This window comes from Carica papaya, chromosome 9, assembly GCF_054855325.1.
Source record: "Carica papaya isolate Zhongbai chromosome 9, ASM5485532v1, whole genome shotgun sequence".
NCBI classification, from domain to species: Eukaryota; Viridiplantae; Streptophyta; class Magnoliopsida; order Brassicales; family Caricaceae; genus Carica; species Carica papaya.
This window is the reverse complement of record NC_142317.1, coordinates 7,853,054-7,877,153: the sequence shown is the minus strand read 5'-3', so window position 1 is coordinate 7,877,153 and position 24,100 is coordinate 7,853,054. Positions and strand designations below refer to the sequence as shown.

At 34.1% G+C, this 24,100-nt stretch overlaps 1 protein-coding gene across 2 annotated transcripts in view; it reads left to right on the top strand.

Annotated features, from left to right (window-relative positions):
• The window catches only part of LOC110811155 (U5 small nuclear ribonucleoprotein helicase), a 76,476-nt gene that overhangs the window by 23,138 nt on the left and 29,238 nt on the right, over positions 1-24,100 (top strand). For both annotated transcript variants that reach the window (XM_088211311.1, XM_088211310.1), the window contains exons 23-35: positions 59-214; positions 309-533; positions 618-719; positions 813-893; positions 987-1,067; positions 1,282-1,485; positions 1,620-1,736; positions 1,825-1,947; positions 8,556-8,645; positions 8,809-8,934; positions 9,097-9,159; positions 15,438-15,526; positions 23,339-23,429. In XM_088211311.1, the coding sequence (XP_088067437.1) occupies positions 59-214; positions 309-533; positions 618-719; positions 813-893; positions 987-1,067; positions 1,282-1,485; positions 1,620-1,736; positions 1,825-1,947; positions 8,556-8,645; positions 8,809-8,934; positions 9,097-9,159; positions 15,438-15,526; positions 23,339-23,429 (1,548 nt within the window). The remainder of the gene's footprint in view (positions 1-58; positions 215-308; positions 534-617; positions 720-812; positions 894-986; positions 1,068-1,281; positions 1,486-1,619; positions 1,737-1,824; positions 1,948-8,555; positions 8,646-8,808; positions 8,935-9,096; positions 9,160-15,437; positions 15,527-23,338; positions 23,430-24,100) is intronic.

Below are 24,100 nucleotides of genomic sequence, written 5' to 3'. Positions count from 1 at the left end.
CTTGTGTGATCAAGTTCACTATTATCCCATAAAATGTTCTTGTTGCATTTGCTATTAGGTAATTGAAATGGTTGCTCATTCTTCTGAATTTGAAAATATTGTTGTTCGAGAAGAGGAGCAGAATGAGCTTGAGATGCTCGCACGCACGTCATGCCCTTTAGAAATCAAGGGTGGTCCGTCAAACAAACATGGGAAAATTTCAATTCTTATTCAGGTATTTAATTGCAGAACAAGTTATGTTATTTTTTATGTCTAAAGTAAATGAGATGCTAATATTTGAAGTTGATATCTGGTTGTACAATTTGCAGCTGTATATATCTCGCGGATCCATTGATACCTTCTCGTTGGTCTCTGATGCTGCATATATAAGTGCTAGTTTGGCACGTATCATGCGTGCTCTATTTGAAATTTGCTTGCGCAAAGGCTGGTGCGAGATGTCTTTGTTCATGTTGGAGTACTGCAAGGCTGTAGATCGTCAAATTTGGCCCCATCAGCATCCCCTTAGACAATTTAACAAAGACCTTTCCGCTGAGGTAAGTCTTGTATGCTGTCTTTAACTAATTATTCAAACTGGTTTTGTCTTGAACCTTTTGTTACAATGCATCTTAATTGGTCAGATAATGAGAAAGCTTGAAGAACGGGGGGTTGACTTAGACCGCCTGCAGGAGATGGAGGAGAAAGACATTGGAGCTCTGATTCGTTATGCACCCGGGGGAAGGGTGTGTCTCTTTTAATAGAACGTTCAATGAAGTTCTTTTGGCAATGGACTTTAATGTTTCTTTTAACTTTCTTTTTCTCTTTTGTGGTGGAAGTTGGTTAAGCAATATTTAGGATATTTCCCTTCTATCCATTTGTCAGCTACTGTAAGTCCAATCACCAGGACTGTTTTGAAGGTAACTTCTCACATAACAACTTAAAATGTCTACTTAAGTTCATAACCTGCTTTCAAATCAAAGTTGCTCATGAAAGTAAATTGTGATTGCCAGATAGATTTACTTATAACTCCAGACTTCATATGGAAGGATCGTTTCCACGGTGCTGCACAGCGTTGGTGGATTTTAGTTGAGGTGCCAATTTAGCAAGCCTCTTAATCTAGTTTTATTTATTTATTTTTTAAATCTCAATTTCTCAAAATATTAATTTTTAGGTGGGAAGTAACCTATCATATGGCATATTATTTAGTTCCTGCATATCTTGATAGTGTAGCTTTTTGTCTTGCTTATTTTCTTTGCTTCTATTCACTTGTAATGCCTATGAACTGTAAGTTCTTATTTTGAATAGGATTCTGAGAATGATTACATTTATCACTCGGAGCTTTTTACACTGACCAAGAGGATGGCTAGAGGGGAAGCTCAGAAGCTTTCTTTCACTGTACCAATATTTGAACCACATCCTCCACAGTACTATATTCGGGCTGTTTCTGATTCTTGGTTGCATGCAGAGGCTTTTTACACCATTTCTTTCCAGAACCTGGCACTACCAGAGGTATTACCCAAATAGCATTTTTGGAAAATGACTAGTTCAGTCCTTGGTTGTTTGAGCATTCAATTAACAAGTTTTTTCATGAAACCTTTTGCATGTTAAGATTCTGTCTAATAGAAAGTTATTACTTTATTCAGGCTTGCACTTCGCACACAGAACTTCTAGATCTAAAGCCTCTTCCTGTGACTTCATTCGGCAATGGTGTTTATGAATCCTTGTACAACTTCTCCCATTTCAATCCTATACAAACTCAGGTTTGATTGTCCCAAGCTTGGATGGTGTTTCATGATGTTCAGCTCTTAACTCATATTTTGAATTTGCTGTGCTGCTTAAATATGGCAGATTTTTCATGTCCTGTATCACACAGACAATAATGTCCTGTTAGGAGCTCCAACTGGAAGTGGTAAAACTATATCAGCTGAGCTGGCTATGTTACGTCTTTTCAATACTCAGCCAGACATGAAGGTACGAGTTATAATTTTTTTCTATGCAATAAACAAATTAGCAAGTGGAGAAAATGGTAATATTGACAAAATAAAAAAATATGAAACATGAAGGTGAAGGGTTTGTTTCCATTGGATGGTGTGCTCAATGCTGCAAATTGGAGCCTCTATTCTTCAAAAAGACTATTTGTTTCCACATATGTGCTGCTAGCATGTTGGAGAATAATGAGTTCTATCTAGAGGAACTCTGAATATTCTGAAGCTCACATTACACTGGTTCTAGCAATATTGTTTCTCCAAAATAATCTCGTATTTTAGAACTGTTGACAATTTTTTAATATTGTGTTCGAAATAAATGAATTTTGAACAAAATTGTTGAATTTTGATTATTGAATCTCAACTTTATAGTTAGTACAGTTTTAACACGAAACACTACTAAATTGAAAATGTACTACCAATTAGTTCAAGAATTTTCGATTGACGCCCTTATTTTGTTAATCATATTTGACTAGGGTGTCCATTTAGCTTCTCTTCGAATTTAACTACACAGTTGCTTTAGGGTTTCCGCTTTCTACACTGCAGAAGGAGTGGGTGGCGACCTTGTATTAACACTTCATTTGTTTTCTTTCTTATTCTTGCATGTTTTCTCTTTTTCTGGAAGATAGCTTCTCCTCCTGTATATTTTTTTTCCTAGTTCTTCATCTAAATTCCTATAGAAAAACTAAAAGTATACTACCAAAGATGCATTGAATTCCATCTGCAATTTTTTAAGTTCATGGCTTAATTTCAACAAAATTCATTTACAGATAAATTCCTTTTGAGATCATTAGGGATCTTTTCGGATTGAAAAAGAAGTATTATTAATAAAGAGGATAAGGACAAAGAACAAGTGAAGAAGGCATTACATCGTCTGAGACCTCCAAGAAGAACAGGAGAAAGAAATAAACATAGCAAAAAAATTCTATTCAAAACTGAACTTCAATATTTTTTTGTTATGGATGCAAATATTGGAGTATGAAATCCTAATTAATATTATATTCCTAAATAGTCGAAATTCTAATTAGTATTACATTACTAAATAATATATATTTTTCAATATCATAGTAGAGTATTTTTAATTAGATTTAGATTTCAAATTAAATTCATATTTATAAATAAAAATTGCAACCTCTATATAAAGGGGTATGCTTGATATTAATAAAAATAAGTCAAAATATTATTTTAAACTATAAGATTGGAACTTTTTTTAACGAGATCCAAGGTAGCAGCCCATTTTGATGAGCTGTAATTTATTTTTACAAAATAGGTCGCTTTCGTAATAAGAATAAGGGTGTTAACCCTTTATTAGAGAACGATTTTATTGTTAACTGCCCGGTGACTCGATCCTTAATAAGGGAACATAACAATTTGGTATCAGATAAGGCACCATGGGTGACCAAAGTTTACGAGAAGAGTTGCAGAATCTAGAATTTCGGATGACAGCTTCTGAAACTAAAACAAAAGAGAGTTTGCACCAAATCACATAGCAATTAGAACTTCTTCTCATCCGAATCGCCCAAGTGCAAGAAAAAGAGAAAATTGATAGCATAGAAACTGACAACTGTAGTTCAAATCAGAATAATGGAGGGAAAAAGCGGCACACTAAAGTAGGGCGTGAGGAATCCAACATCAGTTTCCATAACAACGGATGAATTACTCGTTATACAAAACTTAATTTTCCCACCTACAATGGATCGGACGATCCGTTGGCTTGGTTCCATCGTTGCGAACAATTTTTTATTAATTAAAAAATGACTAACAACAACAAGGTTGGATTGATAGTCTTCCACTTGTTAGGCGATGCTCAACTTTGGTATTACAAATTGCAACAAGAGGAGTCATGGATGTCATTGGGCCAGTTCATTGAACTCTACACGTTACGGTTTGGTCTACCCCTATAGAACAATTAATTATGTGAGCTAATCAACTTAAAACAAATAGTCACAGTGGAGGACTTTATACGGCAGTTTTAGAAACTCTTGACCCGTGCCCATAAAGTATTGCAAGACCAGCAAGTTGACATGTTTACTGCCGGTTTCTGTAGATTCAATCAGGTTGGAAGTCGAGATACAATTACCCACCACTCTTATGCACGCAATGAGTATGAATAGAGCTTTCAGTTTGTTACCAAGCCTAACAATTGAGTTCAGAAAACACCACAAGGTAACAACTTTACGACACAATCTGATAACACTTTCTCTCCATTTAAAAAGAAATTAATAAGGACAGAGATGACAAAAAGGAGATTGAAGGGGTTATGTTATAACTACGATGAGCCGTTTGTTTCGGATCATCAATGTAAACAACTGTTAAGGCTCGAAATTGAACGTGACACTAATCCTGAGCATCAGGAAAAGACCAATAAGGCAGCCATATCCACAATGCAAGCTTGATAGCAAGCTTGAAAACTAGGGGAAAATAATGTTATGGATGCAAATATAGAAAGTGCAGTAAGAATAAGAAATTGACGTTCAATTAAATTTGCAATCTTAATTAGATTTAGATTTCTAAATAGTTGGAATCCTAAATAGTATTAGATTTGTAAATAGTCAGAATTCTAATTAGTATTAGATTTCTAAATAATCTATATTTTCTAATATTTTAGTAAAGTATTACTAATTAGATTTAGATTCCAAATTAGATAAACATTCCTAAATAAGAATTGTAAGCTTTATATAAAGAAGTATACTTGATATTAATAAAGATAAGTTAGAATATTATTTTAAACTATAAGATTGAAGCTCTTTTTAACGAGATCCAAGATAGCAGCTCCCTTTGATGAACTGTAATTTATTTTCACAAAATAGGTCGCTCTCACAATAAGAATAAGGGTTTTTACGCTTTATTAGAAGACGACTTTGTTGTTAACCGTCCGGTGACTCGATTCTTAATCAGGGAGCATAACACTTTCTAACAAAGGTGACTGGACATCGCTACCACCTATAAACCTTGGCCCATAATGAAGCGAAAAAAGTCATTCTATCCCAAGAATAGAAGGAGAAAAGTAGCAATTTGTGAAGATTCGAGCATTGCACTCCAACCACAAAACCCATAATTAATATGCTCCTGCCCCCTAGATGTGGTTGTAGGCCCCATTGCCTAAAATCAGGATGAGAAATATCAGAATGCTTTTTGTTACCAAGTTTGCAAATCTATTATAGAGCCTCTGCCAAGAACTTGACATTGTTAATGCATTGACTCTAAGTGCACAAAAGATGCTGCAATTTTGAAGAATCTTATTAAAAAGATTGAATTTATGATTTTCTTGTAGGTTTCACTGCTGAATTTGATGAAGGGTCCAAATTATTAGGAAGGAAGAGGTTCCATATGTCCTAGAAGGTTCAATATGGGTGACAATAATTGAAAGATTGCTAATATAGGAAAATTGAGGATATATTTGTCAAGATCCTCAGGAATGGACAATAAAGATTTTCTTTGGTGTACTTATTGGAAGAAACCAAGCATAGTAGAAGGAAATATTCTTGATAAAATTTATTTTTCTATTAAAGAAGTAGAGGTAAATGTTGAGCATTGAATGGTAAGCTACTGTGCAGAGAGTGGGACAACCGAGGAGGACAATTAGAAAAATCAAAATCAAGTAAACTTCAATATGAAATAGCTGATCCAAGAAAAATCTCAATACTAGATTGAGTTTAGTATGGAGGAGATTGAGGAAAGAAGAGGACTTTTGGAATCATTAGAGAAGCACAGTGGTGTATGCTCTCTTGCATTCTCAAGTAAAATTTTCATTTCTCAGTGATTACTTATCTTTAATGAACCTATTAGGAACCTATGAATTGTTGACTCAAGAGCCATAGAATTTAGTAAGTTCAGCACTTATACCCCCTGCTCAAATAATTGAAAGATAACTGTTGCAGATGGTTCTGTAAAGAATGCTTTTGCTTCATAACCATTTGGAAAAAAGACATGGATATCCCACGGGTTTCAAGAGAAAACTAAGAGAATAAAATGTGCGTATTAAAGAAAGTACAATATGGTTTAAGACAATAACTAAGGGCTTGGTTTGGAAGATTTGCCAAAGCAATAGTTGTCATTGGGTGCAAATAGAGTGATGGAGAATACACTCTGGACTGTCGGTCCAATTAGGGGTGATCTTTTTCTTTTCAAATTTAATTTTTGGGTTTTCAGTCTGTACATTGGGGGCCGAACTAGATCACACCGAAAATATTTGATTTATCCATTTGGGCTAAAGACTAATCAGTCTGATTTGATATAATTTTTTAGTCTGAACCAAAATTTGAGAAATCTTATTTGTCATTAGCATTGCTTACTATCATGTGCAATATGACAATGAAGCAGGATTGATTTGTACTCTATACGCTCCAGTAATTGTCAACTTGCAGATATAGTGTGATGCTCCAATGACTTATCTCCAAGCTGGGAGTGAAAGACGCATACTCACTAGCTTGAGAGAGAATGTTAGAAGTCCATCAATCTTATATTTTAAAATTAGAAAATGGATCTTGCTAAAATTATGGCATATCGGTTAGGGAATCTCACTGATAAATAGGTTTGATTTGACTTGCTGAGAAATTAGTTTCATATCTTTTCTCTTTCTATAAGCTATATATGTCTATATATGTATGCTTATTCTCAGTATAAAGGAAATTTAGTTTTTTTTGTCAATTCCATATGAAGTCAAAAAAGATATCAAGAGAAATTTCATAAATATGGGATGTATCAAAACATGAAAAGTTGAAAGGGCATTCACCAATATGAAAATGTGACAAGGAGCTTGAAAAAGTGAGTTGAGAGGTAGTTTCTCCATATTTGCAAGATGCGTGTAGATTGGATGATACTCCGAAAATAGTCTGAAAATTGTTGATCTTTTATCTTTCCTCTATGCCCCTTTTTGTATTGTTGAACTCATTGTCATCTGAATCTTCAATAGCAAAATGAGTCTATGCATGAATTGCAATCTATCACAGTCTTAAGCAAATCATGAAAATAATAGTAAATCATACAATTTGACTCAACTTTTGCAATGCACTCAACGTTGTTGAGAACCAAAAACTAAATCAAAATATTTAGATAATTTTGTTTTGCTTATAACCTACAATATTTTACAAAATTTGTTTTGAAAATAAATATTACCATCAATACTTTTAGTATCAATTTCTCAAATTGAATTTTGTTCTTTAAAATATATATATATACACACACACATTCACATACAAGTCAGTTTTGATTAATTACTATGTTTTGAACCTTATGAATCAACTCGGTTCACAATTATCGATTAAAAACATTGAGTTTCAATTTGCAGTTAGAATCTTGATTGAATACCTATGGTTGCATCCCTCGGTGGCTTTTAATATGTTATCATTTTTTTCTCTCAAAGAAAAATGTAATTGGCTATTCTATGTTTAGGCTTTTCTATTCTCTAATCTCTATTCTATTTTCTTGTTTTCTGGTTTTCCTTTTTGTTCTTCTCATAGGACATCTTCTCTTTTCTTTTCTTTTTCTATTTTCTTAAACTCTTCTAAAAATATTTGTTCTGTTATTTAGAAAAAATCAACCTGGCTTGTTGATCATCCAAAAGAGCATTTGTGGGTTCAATTTATCCAGAAAATCATCTGGTTTAGGGAATCATTCTTCCTAATTCTTGATATCCCAAAGACCTCTTATCCATGCGTTTAGCTTTGTAATTCATAAATTTAAGTTTCTTCATGAATGTGTTTGTTCCTTGGCCTCTGTAGAAAAGATACCCCACCACTCTTTCATTTGTTATCAAAATCAGGATGTTGGACCCATAAACTTTCAATGAGATAAGGAGTGAAACCTCACAACAGAAAGCTACATTCTAAAAGGATAGAGAAGTAATTTGACAATTGAAGCCAGAATTTCATGCGACAAATTAGAAAGTTTTTCTTCCAAATGCCCGGTGGTGTTGAGATCTTTTTGCTTTAAGCACCTCAGTGATTAGGAAACTATAGATTGGTGTCCGATAAACCTTCTTAGTTCTTGTTGTCTTGCTCCTAGATTCGAATTATACCAATTGGACTCTAGTTGATGGGTGTTTACTCTTGCAAATGTTATTTGGTTTCTTACCTGTCACTCTACTGTGGAAGATATTTGTTTTATTCCACTCCTTTTGAAAGGTAAAGTCTCCTTCAACATGATAATTTTTATTTGAGTATTGGCCAAACGAAATTAACACTGATGATTTGCTTCAGGTTTCGGAGAGAGCCTTATATTGTAATATTTGTTTGATGTGCTTTGAAGCCATAAAATGATCTTAACATATACTTCATGCATGTTGCTGTTCAATCAGAATTATAGAAAATTTGGCGGAAAAATGATCTTAATGTATGTCATCCTTAAAAAAATATACAGAAGTTTACTTCAAAAAGGAGGCAGCACAATAGTGATTGAAATGGATAGCAGTAACTCTTCTTACCTTTGTAGTCAAGAAATCTACATGTGTTATCTTTGAAGTTCTTAATCCATGAACAACAGAAAATCTTTGGTGCAATAAATCAAACATTTTGTGTCAAAGTATCTACACTGCAGACTTCTGCTGTCTCTATCCTTATATGTGGGTGTGGTTATATTTTTGCCATAATGCAGGTTATTTACATAGCACCATTAAAAGCTATTGTTCGGGAAAGAATGAGTGATTGGAGAAAAAGACTTGTCTCTCTGCTGGGAAAAGAGATGGTAACAATATATTTTAATACATAAAATCATGCACATATAAGTTGGCATGGGTGCATGTCTATATTTCTGGACACATGCTTGCATACGTACATGTATATGTAGGAGTCTTTTTCCTCTTGTTTTGATTAGGTAAAATTTGAGTTTTGGTTTTTCTGTTTGTCAGGTTGAAATGACTGGAGATTATACTCCAGATTTGATGGCTCTCTTGTCAGCAGATATCATTATATCTACTCCAGAGAAGTGGGATGGTATTAGCCGTAACTGGCACAGCAGAAGCTATGTTACCAAGGTTAGTTTGTTCTTTATTTTTTGCTATTTTTTCTTGCTGAATTGCTGCTGATAGATAATATGAACTTCTTGGCTTTTTAAAAGTAAAATTTTTACAAACCTGAATTTTATTTCAATATGGTACTTTCTGTGGATAGGGTTAACATGTCTCTTCCTTAAGTAGGTCGGCCTCATGATTTTGGATGAGATTCACTTACTAGGAGCTGATCGAGGACCCATTCTTGAGGTATTTACTATGACAGCTTTATTTTGTTAGAAAGTATACATGCGTGATTGAGTGTGTAAGAGTATAATAGTAAATTAGTCTTACGTAATTTATTTTAGTGTTTCCTTTTCTATACCCAAAGCTGTGTATATATAGGATCTAAGTATTTAATAACAAATAAAAACGTTCTTTTTTCCCACATGATATCAGAGCTATAGGAGAAAAAAGAAGTGTTTCTTTAGCTTGCAAACTGTAAATCGGCCTTAATTGTTGGAAAACACCCTAAACCTAAAACCGGCCTTCATTGCTGGAACTGCCTTGTTCAACCACCTCTCTTTCTCCGTGCAAATAACCATGGCAGCCTGCATTCTATTTCTGTCCTGCTCAGCCGCCTCTGTTTCCGAGTGCCCTGTTTCACGTGCTCTGCTTCGCAAGCTCTGTGTTTCGGGCGCCAGCTGCTCCGTTCTGCTCTGGTTCTGTTCTGTTTCCTGCTCTGCTGCATTCACTGCTACCTTTTCTGCTCTGCTTCTGATGGCAGCTGCTCTGTTATGCTCTGTTTCCAGTTCTGCTTTGCTGGGTGCACTGCTATCTGCTGTGCACTGCACCTTCTGCCCCTGTTCAGTCGTGCCAAGCTTTTTCCCAGCCACAACTGACACACCCAGCCCTTGATCACACTCATCCGCTTAGTTTCAGCTCCTTTTTTGGCCGATACGAAGTTTTGTTTCTAATTTCCTGCACCACCTGCCTCCATAGGCGGCCACTTCTCAACTGGCCTTGAGAGCCACCACCAAGCCATGCACAGCCAGCTGGCCTTCATTACCAGCAGTGTACATAGCCGCACGGTCCAGCCCCTACCTTTTTCAGGGTGTTTTTTGCGTCTTCATCACCATGCCAATTCTAAAGGATGAACTCACATTAGGCAGGACACAAAAGTGTCCTACGTAAAACCCAGGGGCATGTCCACTTGAAAGTAAACAGTTGGAAGAAAAGGCTCCAGAATGCAAATAGTTTGAAAAGGAAATTGAAAGGTTGAGAACTCGCCTGTAATCTCTAGAAAATCTCATATATACCAGCCCGTTAGCACATTCAAATAATTCTCTACTTCACATGGTTTAAATGTCTCAGATAGAAATGTTGTACATTCACGGATTATATATTCATGAATCTTTTAGTACATATATTCTTTGTCCTAGTAGCGGAAAAATAGTAATCATAGATGTTTCATGAACCAATATAGCAGGAGTTGGTAATATCACGATTAGTTCCAATCTTACTGTTGAGAATGTATTTCATGTCCCAAAACTCTGTGCTAATCTTGTACCAGTGACTAAATTATCTCAAGATGTAAATTAGAAAATGAGATTTTTTCCTTCTCATTGTGGTCTTCAGGATAGGGAGTCAGGGGTGATGATTGTACATGCTAAGATAAGCAATGAGTTATATTTCTTGGATATATCCCTCTCATTTCTCTCTAAACTATTAGTGACAAAATTTGACTCCATTTCAAAAGATTTGGACATCCTTCTTTTTCTACTTTTAAGAAACCTAATAGTGGAAGTTTGCACTGTGATGTATGTGAACTTATTAAACGTAGGCGTATGACATTTCTTATAAGTAATAAAGGAGCATTATCTCTTTCTCATTAATACATAATGACATTTGGGGCTCATCCTTCATTTCTAATATTTTTAGATCTCGATGGTTTGTCATTTTCATAGATGATTGTACAAGAGTCACCAGACTTTTTAACTTAAGTCTAAATCTGATGTGAGTCATGTACTTCCACAGTTTCACAATATGATTAAATGCCGATTTGGTGCTCATATTAAAAGATTTAATACTGATGATACTAAAGATTTTTTCAATCAAACACTCTCATTTTTTTTTCATCAAGAAGGGATTGTCCACGAGTTATTTTGTGTCAACATTCCACAACAAAATAGAGCGGTAGAAAGAAAAAACAGTCACTTATTTGCTAGTATTTGGATATTCTTGTTTCAAAACCATGCGCCTAAACAATATTGGGGGAAAGTTATTGTTACTGCCACCTACTTAATTAATCGATTACCATCCAAGCTATTGGACTTTGAAAGTTCCATGGATGTCCTTCCCACATTTTACCTAGGGGTCATTGTCAAAAACCATCTTGCTCGTAGAATGTTTGAATGTGTTGTCTTTGTTACGTACATTAGCATCGTTATAAAAAACTCGAACCAGGAGCTCTCAAACATGTTTTTACAGTATATTCCATAGGCCTGAGTTATCATATTATGTTCTCATCTTCGCAAACCAAGTACTACAGTACCTAAAGGGAACATCGGGAAATAATATTATGTTCAGAAATAACAGTACTCCTGGAAAACTACATTGATGCTGACTTTGCTGGATTAATAGTAGATAAAAGATCCACTACATGTTGTTATACTTATTTGGAGGAAATTTGTCACATGAAGAAGTAAGAAACAAGAAACAAAATATGGTGACAAGATCCAGTGCAAAATCAGAATTTTGAGCGATGACCTAAAGAGTCTATGAGATATTGTGGTTGAAAATGATTTTGGAAGACCTAAGGATCAAGTTGGATGGTTTGATGAAGCTCTATTGTGGCAACAAATCAACAATCAGTATCATCCATTAGCCAGTACAGCATGACAAAAGAAAACATGGTGAAGTTGACAAACATTTCATCAAAGAAAAACTAGAAAGTGGTTTTATTTGCACACTCTCCGTGCCCACGAACTCCCAACTTGCAGATGTGCTTACAAAGGGTTTAGACAGTACAAGATTTTCAGACAATTATTACCAAACTGGGAACGGGCAATATCTATTCACCAATTTAAAGGGAGTGTTGGAAAGTGTGTGTGTAAGGGTATAATAGTAAAATATTCATTTGTAATAATTTTAGGGTTTCCTTTTTTATACTCAAAGTTGTAAGTATATAGGACCCAGCTATTCAATAATAAATAAGAATATTCTTCTATGCCACATATTTGTTTATTGTTTCCTTTTATAAGAGATGAAGTTTATTTAGGAAGGAAGAAATGAATTACAGAGTAGATAGAGAAGAGAAGGTATTCTTGAGGGGAAAAAAGGAGAAAAGCAAAAGGAACAAAATGGCATAAAGGCAAAATAGAATCTCAAGTTTTTAATGTTGATCCATCAGTTTAAAATGAAGACTTACTAATATTTGGGGTTCATGACGAGGCGAAAGAGGTGATAATATTTCCTCCAATGTCAACCATAAAGAAGCTTCACTTCAGGTCTTCTCTGCTTTGCAAGAAGGTGATAAACTTTTTCAAGTCTTGTTTGTTCCTCGATTTATTGGTGTTCTAGTTAGTTATTGGGTTTTCTGTTTTTAGATTATTTTTGTGGCTGTGATTACTGGAGGTAAAACAGAGTTGATAATGAAGCAAAATTCGTTGTCATTATCGTTGAGGGGTTAAACCTTATATATGTTAGCATTGCAATGTTCACTAAAGGTTCAAGGTTTCGGATTATGATGGGTAGAGAAGGGCCTACCTGGTCAAGAAAAGCTGAAGAGTTCTTTTGCACTTTAGCGACATGTCAGGAATGCTCAAATTATGATGATATGCTGAAAAAGAATGAAAATCTTGTTATGAAGAAGCATTAGAATCCTTACGGCAAAATTTTGAAGGTCTTTGAATCTATTGTGGTAGAAAGAAGAGGGTCATCATCCCAAAAGCAGTCGTTGTCAAGGGTGGCCGGGGCTGGGCGGAGTCTTGGATTCTGTGATCGAAGTTGATGCAGTTCAAAGGAGGAATCACAAATTCAAATCACTAAAGGGAGGAGCGAAGTTACAGAAAGTCACTGAGTCAGTCACTAACGGCAGTGGGCAGTCCTAGCACTGGCAATTGAAGTAATGTCGACAGATATTGATTGGAATTGCTTTTTGAATATGCAGGAATCTTGCCTATCTGTTTTGCAAGGGAAAAGAGGATATTAAGGAGGACGTGATGGCTGGGAGATGCAGAAGGTAGCTAATAGAATTTTGGCAACTGGAATAGTGTGGTCATTTAATGGCAAAATACTTGCTATAAGTTACCAGTGATGGAGATAGGGAAGTTTTTTAAATGGATATTGTAACCTCTTGATAGTGCCCACTAAAAGAAGATATAAGGTTGGTTTTCAACAAATTAGGCCCATACCCCAATAGATCCATGGCCCATCTATAAGGAAAGGTTCTGGGGGATGTGCTGGATTCTTTTTCCCAGATTGCTTTGGAAGAGCATGAGTTCCCTTTTCTCTCTCCAAATGTCCTTCTCCATCTTGGGTTGGGGAGGGTGGCTAGGAGTGAACAGTTGGTGTGAGGATAGATACTATGACATTATAAGGAAAGTTTCTTGAAAATCTTTGCTATTGCCTGGGACAAGGATGCGACATGCATATAATGTCCCCCAAGAGTGTTGATCCTTCATCATATCATTATCATTTGGAACCTTAGTGACTTGGAGCATGAGAACTTGAGGAAGGGATGGTATTAAAGCCTGCAACTCACAAAAGAGAAAGCAATTTCCGTCATTTATATGTCTATCTTTTTGGATAATTTGAAAAAAGAAAGAAATGTCTTGTCAATATTAGAGATTATTAATTCAGCACATTTTTGTTTATTGGTCATCCTCATATTTTTGGAGAAGATATATCGAATATTGTAGATATCTTGATCATCTTCTTCAAAAGGAGACATGTTGAGGAAGAACATGAGAATTCTTGAGAGAGGAGCCATTTTTGCTCTTTTTTTTTTGGCTGTTATGGTTCGAGTGCAATTAAAAAATTTTAAGATAATTATTGCCTATTCAATTTCTTTGTGACAGAATGACTTTTCTGGCTTCTTTATGGGCCAAGGCACACAATCTTTTAGCAATATTTCTTGTCTGTTTTGCAGAGATTGGGAAGCACTTCTGTACTGATTTTTGTTTGTGTTTGATTTCTTCCTCCAATTTTAGATGAGGTGGCCTAGATGATACCTTGTCCTCATATTGTCTCTTCTTTCTCTAACCATCAATAATGCTTCTTTTAAAAGAACAATTCTCTTGTATGTGGGTGACACCTCCCTTATCTATAAAAGGAAATCGTGGGGGAAGATGTGACAATTCTATGGAACCATCATTGCCAATTTTTTGTAGCTATGGTTGGAGTGCAATGAGAAATTTTGAGGATCTTTATCTATCTCTTTGATTTCCTTGGAATAGAATGACTTTTTTTACTTGCTTGTGAGCCTAGACACATAACACTTTTAGCAATACTTATTTGCCTATTTTGCAGAGAATTGAAGTCACGTTTCTACTGATTGTTGTTTGTGTTTGATTTCTTCGTCCAATTTTAACAGAGGTTTTCTAGAGGATGCCTTGTCCTCAATATTATAATTTTTCTTTCTCGAACCATCAATAGTACATCTTTTCTTATTGAAAAAGAGCAAGTTACTTGTATGTGGCAACACCTCTTTAGTACTCTATTTATATTAAGGGGTTTGTTTTGACTTGCTTTGGATCAAACTAGTTTATCAATCAACATAGCCAAAATGGTATTTATCTCACTTTATAATGGCTTATAAGCCAAAATGAAAGAGCTAAAATAATTCTTTTTTTCTTTGGCTTATAAATTATGTAGAAAGCTTATCTTGTGTTTGATATTCTTAAAAATTCTTTATTAAAAATTAAAAAATTCTATTCAAATGTTCATTTTTAGTCTTTTATTAAAATTTCGGCTTATAAGCACAATTTTATCAAAATCCATTGTTTATCTAAAAGTTATAAATTAAATGAAAATAAACTAGCTAATTATGTTTTTTTACTTATTTTTTAAAATTTATAAGCTTTATGAGCTTATAAGCCTTTCCACTTGTAAGTTTTTTTTTTCCCTTGAAAAAAAGGCCTAACCAAACAATACTCTTATCCTTTTTTTTTTTTCTCTTGGAAAAATTAAGGAAAAAGAACTCTGCAGCTAAAAACCTTCCACTTGAAGATCTTCTTTTCTACGTTTACTTATCATGGTAAAATCGCTACTTTTGAGTAACGAGTTAATCATTGCATATGAGCTTGGCAAGGGGGAAGTGTATTAGTTGTTTCTAGGCATCTATAGCCGCTGAAAACTTGATGTATTAATGCTGATCTGGTTGCCTTGATACTTTATGGTTATTAGTATTTCCATTGTTATTCTAAATAAATTATTATTAATTTGTATAGTTTATGAAATTTTACTTTTAACAAAAAGTACAAAAATTCTGTGCCTTCAGTCTTAATCTCTTTGGAAATCTGAACTTCTCAAGTTCTTCTAATCAGGTTATTGTTTCAAGGATGAGATATATATCATCACAAACAGAACGTCCAGTACGATTTGTAGGTCTTTCTACCGCATTAGCAAATGCAAGGTATGCTTATATTTGATACTTGAAAGGTTCTTTAGATTGACTTGCTTATTTATTATGTTGCTCGTTGTCCGTCAACCTTACCATATCAACTTCATATGCAATGTTTAGTTGAAACTACATGTTTATAAAAATAGCTTATTATGAGAAAAATGCTTCACATACTGTCTTCCCTCTGTTTGGAAATCAAGAATATGCTTATGGGTGGACATCTAGCCTTGGAATTTATGCTAGGGGGTTTTCTGACAATAATTAGTTGCACTAGCATTATGGAATTTAATAAGTTTTTTACATCTTAATGGAAAGAATTGTGTTAGGATCAATTCTATTTTCCTTATTCTTGTATCAAAGAAAGATCTAGTCTAGTAACTAGCACTTACAAGACTGTCACAAAGGTTTTCTTTTAAGATTTAGTGGGGTCTTAGGTGATATTACTTTGTATACTTAGAGTGCTTCTGTGGCAGGAAGGTAAATACTTGATGCATCCCTTGTTGCTAATGAAGTTATTGGTGATTGTAAAAATATTGTTTATTTTTTCTATATATTTTACAGAATGAGAGTATATATACAAGTTGAATTACTAAATTATAGTCGCATATTATGCAATCAATATCTCTAGGTACTAAAGAAGGAAATAACAACTAATTAAAAGATATTCTCTTTTCTTTAAAATAAAAAACTGATCCTAACTGAATCCCATTAATTTTGGCATTTAATTGTAATTCCATATTTCTACACTCTCCCTCAAGTTGGATGGTAGATGCCTAGCATTCCCAACTTGCTTTTCATATTTTTCAAGTTTACTTTTGGAAGTGCCTTTGTCAAAATATATGTTGTTTGGCGGATAGATGGAGTATAGATAAGTTTGACTGTTCCTCTTTCCATCCTCCCTTTGATAAAGTGGCCGTCTATCTCCACGTGTTTAGTTCGGTCGTGTTGAATAAGATTCTGTGCAATACTTATGGAAGTTTTATTATCATATAAAACTGTCATAGTGAGATTTAATGTAATTTCAAGTTCTTTAAATATTCTTTAAAACCATATTCCTTCACATATTTCATGAGCCATTGTCCTAAATTATGCCTCTGCACTGCTTCTTGCCACTACAGACTGTTTTTTGCTTCTCCAAGTTACCAAATTCCCCTACATATAGGAACAATACCCGGTAGTTGATCTTCAATCAGTTAAGAATCATGCCAAATTCATATAAGTGAATACCTCAACTTCACTACTTGAGGTTTTCTTAAAGTAAAACTCTCTACCTGCGCTTTTCTTGAGATACTGTAGAATTCTGAATACAGCCTTTATGTCTCTCAGTTGGGTTGTTCATATAGCGATTTACCATGCTAACGGAGAAACCAATATCGGGCCTTGTGTGAGTTTAGTAGATCAATTTTCCCACTAATCTTTGGTACTTGTCTTTATCAATTGGAGAACTTTCAGTATCTTTAATAATCTTGCCTATCCATAGGCGTGTCTACTGGTTTACATCTTAGCATTCCAGTTTCTTGGAGTAGATCAAGGACATACTTCCTTTGTGTTACCACAATTCCCTCTTTGGTTTGACCAACTGCCATGCCGAAAAAATATCTAAGTTGTCTAAGGTCTTTGATTTCAAATTATATTGCTAGCAGTTTCTTGAGACTCCTTATCCCTTCATCGTTTCCTGTAATTATAATATTATCAACATAAACAATGAATAAAGTCAATTTTTCTTTCTTGAAATGTTTTACAAATAGTGTGTGATTAGCTTGGCATTAGGTGAATCCATAGTTTTTTACAATTGGGGTTAGTCGATCAAACGAGGCCCTAGTTGACTGTTTTAGGCCATGTAGAGACTTTCTCAACTTGCACACTTTCCCTCCATTTTTTAGTGTTTTCATACCCAGTGGAATCTTCATGTAGACTTCCTATTTTAGTTCTTTATTTAAAAATGTATTTTTGACATTAAATTTACCGCCACTGATAGTAACACTTTGATGGAGTTGAGTTTTGCTATTGGTGCAAATTTTTCTTCATAATCAATGTCATATGATTGAGCGAACCCCTTTGCTACTAGTCGTGGTTTGTACCTATTTATGCTTTCATCCAGATTATGTTTTACGGTGAATATCCATTTGCATCTAGCAAGCCTCTTATCCTCTGGCAGTTTCGAGAATTTCCATGTCCCTTTTTTCTCCAAGTCTTGTATTTCTTTCCAAACAGTAGATTTCCATTCAGGTAGTTGAAGTGCTTATTGGATGTTGGATGAGATACAATCGTCTTCGAGGGAAGTAATGAATGCTTGAAAATTTTGTGAAAATTTTTTATAATACACATGATTATTGATTGGATGCTTAGTACAAGATCTTACCCCTTTCTTCAAAGCAATAAGTTGATTAAAATCATCCTGGTCATTACTAGAGCTTATATCATGAATCATGTTACCTAGTTGTGAGTCCAGGTTGCTTGAATCTCGGTCTAATTCTTGGTTTTGCTCAGGTGGTGCTGTTCTCTTGCTTATTTTGAGGAGGTGTCTCAGCATTTTCTTTACGTTTTTCCTTGAATAAACCGTTACTTTTTTATTGCCTTGTGTAGTATATTTAGGAGTGACAAGAGGGAAATTATTTTTAGGGTTTTCAGGGATAGGAAGAGTAGTAGTTGTTTGTGGAGACAGTGATACGCTCGAAGGAGAGGTGGTGTTGGTTTTAGTTTCCCAAAAATAGAATTCATCTGTGTAGTAATTCTCCCTCTAAATTGCTTTTTTGGGATCGAAGGGTTGATTATCGAAGAAGGTGCAATCAATGGAGGTGTAAAATTTCTTAGTTGTAGGAGAGTAGCATTTATATTCTTTTTGGTTTGATGAGCAACCTAGAAAGATGCATTTAGTAGTTTTTGGATAGAGTTTACTATGCTGGGACTTATGGATGTGAATAAATGTAGTACACCCGAATACTTTGATTGGGATGGATGAGATTATTAGAGTAGGTGGATATGCAGCAAGGACTAGAGATGGAGTTTTGAATATGAGGATTCTAGAGGGCATTTGGTTGATCAACTAGGTTGCTGTAAGTATTGTTTCATTCTAGAATTGTTTTGGCACGTTTGAAGCTATCATGAGTGGCCTTGCGACTTCCATTAAATGTCTATTTTTCCTTTTGCAACTTTATTCTGCTGTGAAGTATCTATGCACGAGGTTTTATACATGATATCATTTTCCAGCATATATGACCCGAGTATGTAGTGATAGTATTCTCGAGCATTGTCTGTTCGAAGGACTTGAATATTTACTTGGAATTGCATATGAATCATCTTGTTAAAGTTTTCAAATATTTCCTTTACTTTCGATTTTTCTTTCATGAGGAATACCTAAGTCATTCGTGCATGGTCATCAACAAAGGTGACGAACCACTTAAAAGCGGCAATGTTGTTGATTCTAAAAGCTACCCAAACATTACAGTGTACAAAGGAAAATGGATGAGATGATTTGTAAGGCTGAATGGAATAGAAATTGCAAGTGTGTTTGGACAACTGACATATTTCATATTAATATTTTCTGAAACTTTTATTGAATAATGATGGATATAATTTTTCGAGATATAAGAAGTTTGGGTGGTTTAATTGATAATGTCATAACATAACATTATCTATTTGGGTACTAGGGCTGTCAACTACACAAGCAATCTTTATCAGTAGTTTTTGAATCTCCTTAGCTCTCAGAAGATAAAGTCCATCACACACCTCAACATTGCCAATCCTTTTCACAGAGTTCAAGTCCTGAAATTCACACATGTATAAAAGGTATTTAGTAACACAATTAAGATCTCGCGTTAATTTACTTAGAAACAACGAGTTGCAATCCAATTTCGGTACATAGAGTATAGGGTGAAAGGTAATATCCTTGGAAATAATGACATAACTTGTACCGACTATCGTTGAAAGGGTTCCATCGGCAATTCTAACAGAGAAATTATTATGTCAGAGTGTCTATTCATAAAAAACCATGGGGGTTTCCAATACTATGATCTGATGCTCCGGAATCTACTATCTATTTAGTGTGATTTTCCTATCTAATATTGAAGGCATGAGAAAAAAATACCTTTCTGAACTACATATGTAGTACCACTGGCTACTCCGGAGGATTGCCAAGTCTGTTGGAACATCTTCTGCAATGCCGCCAATTGTTCTTTACTAAATGGACTAGAATTTGCCTGCTGCAGTATGACTTGAGCTCGTGTTAGGTTTGTCTTCTTCGACTCTAGGTGTAACCTCGACCTCCTTGGCTTTGCTGTGACCGAGAAGGTTTCCAATTGGCAGGTTTACCATATAGATGCCGACAAGTCTCCTTTACGTGCTCAGATTTCTTGTAATGGTTGCACCATAGATGATTTCCTTTGTTTGGTTGTTATTATTGTTGGATTGAGTTTCTTGTGTAGGCAGAGCCGAGTTATCAAAATTTTTGGAAGAGTTTTGTATTTTCAACGTCACTTTTTGTATACTTTCTTCTTTGCGAATTTCAAAAAACACTTCTCTAACACTAGGCAATGACTTAATGCTTAAAACTCTTCCATGTACCTCATCTAGATTCTTATTGAAGTCAAGTAAGAATTTGTAAATGCGTTCTTTTTCAACGATTTTCTTGTACAGGAGTTGATCTTCGGGACACCTCTACACCACTTCTTCATAAACATTGAGTTGTTGCCAATACCTTGTAAGGATATTGAAATATTCAGTATCAGTTGAATCTCCTCGCCAAAGGTCATAGAGAATTCTCTTGATTTCGAAAATTGTAGAGGACTTGTCGATGTTGGAGTAGGTCTATCTGGTTGCATCCTGTATCCCATTTGCTGTACCATAATACATGAAGTTTTCTCCTATTTCATTGGTCATGGAATTAATTAACCAAGAGATCACATTACTGTTTTTGAGTTTCTAGATTCGGTATCCTAGATCATCTTCCTTTGACTAAGCAGCGACTCCTGTAAGGTACTCGTTTTTGCCTTTTTCGCAGATGAATAATCGAACAGACTGTGCCAATTGAACAAAATTCTGCTCATTGAGTTTATGACCAGTTATGGGAAGAATGATGCCTTTTGTGCTGCTGATACTGTTGGAGTGCACTGCTTCAGGTCTAGAGGTTACCTCCGAGATTAAACCTTCTGTTCTGCTTGCCATGAGTGAGAGAAAGTTTCTTCCTTTCCTTTTTTTTTTCTTTCTGGTGGTTCAGATCTATAGCTCTTATACCATGTAGAAATGTTGTTTATTTCTTGTATAAATTTTGGATACAGAATGAGAGTATATATACAACTTAAATTCCTAAATTGTAGTTGCATATTATGCAGTCAATATCTCTTGGTACTAAAGAAGGAAACAACAATTAATTAAGAGATATTTTCTCTTCCTTAAAATCAGAAACTGATCCTAATTGAATCCCACTAATCTTGGCATTTATCATAATCCTATATTTCCACAGTGATATAAAATGATATAAGCGGAAAAGGTTGGCGTTTATATTGGAGTTTTTAGAAAGCTCATGATTGAGTTAGCAGAGTACTTTAAATAAGTTCCTTAATGAAAGAGGTTCAAGGGAAAGATAGAGAAAGTGAATTAGAGGTTGCCTTTTTATGTTGACTTTTTTGGCGATCACTAACAGAAAATTTTAATATGGTTTAAAGGGCAGCAAGAGATTAGATAATGAAGTCTTCTATCCTATTTCTTATTTACCCAAGTTGTTGATGCCTGTTGGCCAGATGCTTTCGTGAGAGACTTAGAGGGGGTTGGTAAAAGTCTTATTGTTAAAGAAATGGTACATTTGGTTAGAGGATATAAGAGTAAAATACAACTTATGTAATTAATTGTATATTTTCTTTTCATTTTAGAAAACCTGTATATATAGAGTTATGATATCCAATAAAATACACATCAGAACTCTAGGTTAAGAAATCATATACTCTTTTACAAACCTTATTTGATCTTTACTGCCAAAATAAGAAATCCTTAAAGGGGGTAAACCCTACTTTCAGTCGCTGTAAGAGGTGTTTTAAATTCCCCTCTGCCGTGGTAATTGTTTTGGCTGTTTGCTTAGTCTTAATATATGTTTCTTGGCTGGGTTTTCATTCTTCTTCCCATTCTTGCTTCTTGTAGGTGGATGTTTGTTTCTTTGTTTTTTCCTGAAGAAAATGAGTGGTTCTTAATTGGCTTTTTTTTACTGTTATTTACCTTCTTCAAGGACTTTTGCTCCTTTATTGTTTATATAATCCATATTACCTTTAAAAAAGCATAAATTGTATATGATTCATTACTTCAGGTAGTACCAACCCAAAGTCAAATACAAATTTCGCAAACAAAAAAATTATTGAACTTAACAGATTTTATTGTTTGGATTTGATACAAACTAAAAATATATGGGTTGAATTGCTTCATTTAAATTTTAGAAACAATATGGTAAAATATAGGATTTTTTTTATAATACCCCATAAAAATGTTAATACCCAAAAAAAGATAAGTCGAAAGCAAAGAGCAGAATCCCACAACTTTCTAATCTCCGAACATCAAAGAAGATGATTGGGGGGGTTCATACTCCTGATGGTATAATAGATAGCTGTTGTCAATAATCTTGCTCCTCTTCCTGAGTTTATCCATGTGCAGTAAGTTTTAGCAAGCTGCTTCTCAAACAAAAAGGGAAGTCCACCACAAGGTGAAAATGCTCGTGTATATAACAAAAAGATGCCCCATAGGTCATATGCATAGATACGATTAGGGTAGTAATGGCCAAACATGTTCGTTAATGGTTAGCTTAATCAAAGTTTATTCGAGTGGGGTCAAACTCAAACTCAAACTCAAACTCAAACTCAAACCCAAAATAGAGCATGAGAAGAAGGTTAGTTTAGCTAAGCTAGTTGGATTCAAGCCTCGAGGTATTTGGTTTAAAAGCTGAGGAATTTGTTTGAACTCGAGTAAAATTAGGTAAATAAAATGTCAAACAAGTTTAATCGAGTTTATCGAGCTGATTCTGTATAGTTTGAATTTATTGATTTCAAGCTTTCTCTAAACCAACTGACTTCAAGTCTAAAGAAAATTCAAATCGAAGTTCAAGCCAAATTTAAGCTTGACAAGTTTAAAGAAAATCATACGCAAATATGTAAGTATTCTGATGTTTGTTGCTATCTCTGTATAAGATGTGGGATTTTAAAGTGTATAGTACTTTAATCATCAATACTTTCTATCACAAGCTAAAGAAAATTCAAACTGAAGTTTAAGCCAAATTTAAGCTTGACAAGTTTCAAAAAAATCAGACTCAAATATGTAAGTATTCTGATGTTTGTTGCTATCTCTGTATAAGAGGTGGGATTTTAAAGTGTATAGCACTTTAATCATCAATACTTTCTATTACCATCTAACAGAAATGGAAAAAGACAAGCATAACCATACCATATGATACTGATTTAGTGGGGTAAATTGTCTTTCACATGTATATTCTATGGTCTGGTTCTGATTTATAGATTGGTTGTTGGGATTATTCATCTTTTCCGTTAATTTAATAATTCAAGATTCTCTGATATTATTCTTTTTCATTAGATAGAGAGGTAGGAAAGTCAGAATAGTAATAGGATAGTTACTTTTGCCTTTGTTTCTGAAATGCAGTTGCCATTTGCCAATTCCTCCTCGTACTGTTTCAACTTTCATTTGATTGTCAGTTGCATTCTTATCCTTTCTTTTTTGTTTTTTTTTTTTAACTTTTTGGTGCTTCCTTTAGATTTCCTCCATGATTTTTTTGGATGCAGTTCCCTTCTATCTTAGTGATCTAGAAATCTTTTTCTTTTCTCCAAATTTCAGTGATTTGGCTGACTGGTTGGGTGTTGGAGATATAGGACTCTTCAATTTCAAGCCAAGTGTAAGGCCTGTGCCGCTTGAAGTTCATATCCAGGCAAGTAGATGCAGTGTTTTTCATGTATTGTGCCTATAGGACGTATTTTTCATTTAGAGTGTATTTGAATGATAGTTTATTAATGTGTGGTATGGTAATTTCATTTATTATCTTATTTATTTGCATTTACAGACGCATGAATGGTCTTTTTGTAGTTGTTGCATGGTTCTCAAAACCACCATTTTTTCTATTTTTTCAACCCACCAAATCGGTGGTTTTGTATGGCATGGATGATTTTTTTTTATTTATATCGCTACTCTTTTTTGTTATTTACATTTATACCCTCATCTTATTTTAATTATATATATACGTGTATCTATATATTTAATTATATATATGTATCTATATATTTAATTATATATATAATATATTTAATTATATATATACATGTATCTATATATTTATATATTAATTATATACATAATTTGAATATAAAAAAATATCTTCTTTTTTTCTTAAATTTCTTTTATTTAATTGCACATATATACAAACATATATATGTGTACCATATTGCCACTTGATTTTTTTTTTATAAAATTTATTTATTTTATTATATATATACATATATATAATATATATAATTAAATATATACATTTATTTAATTATATATATTTTTTTCTTTTTTTTCTTTTTTCATTTATTATTACATACAATAAGGTACGGAGAAAAT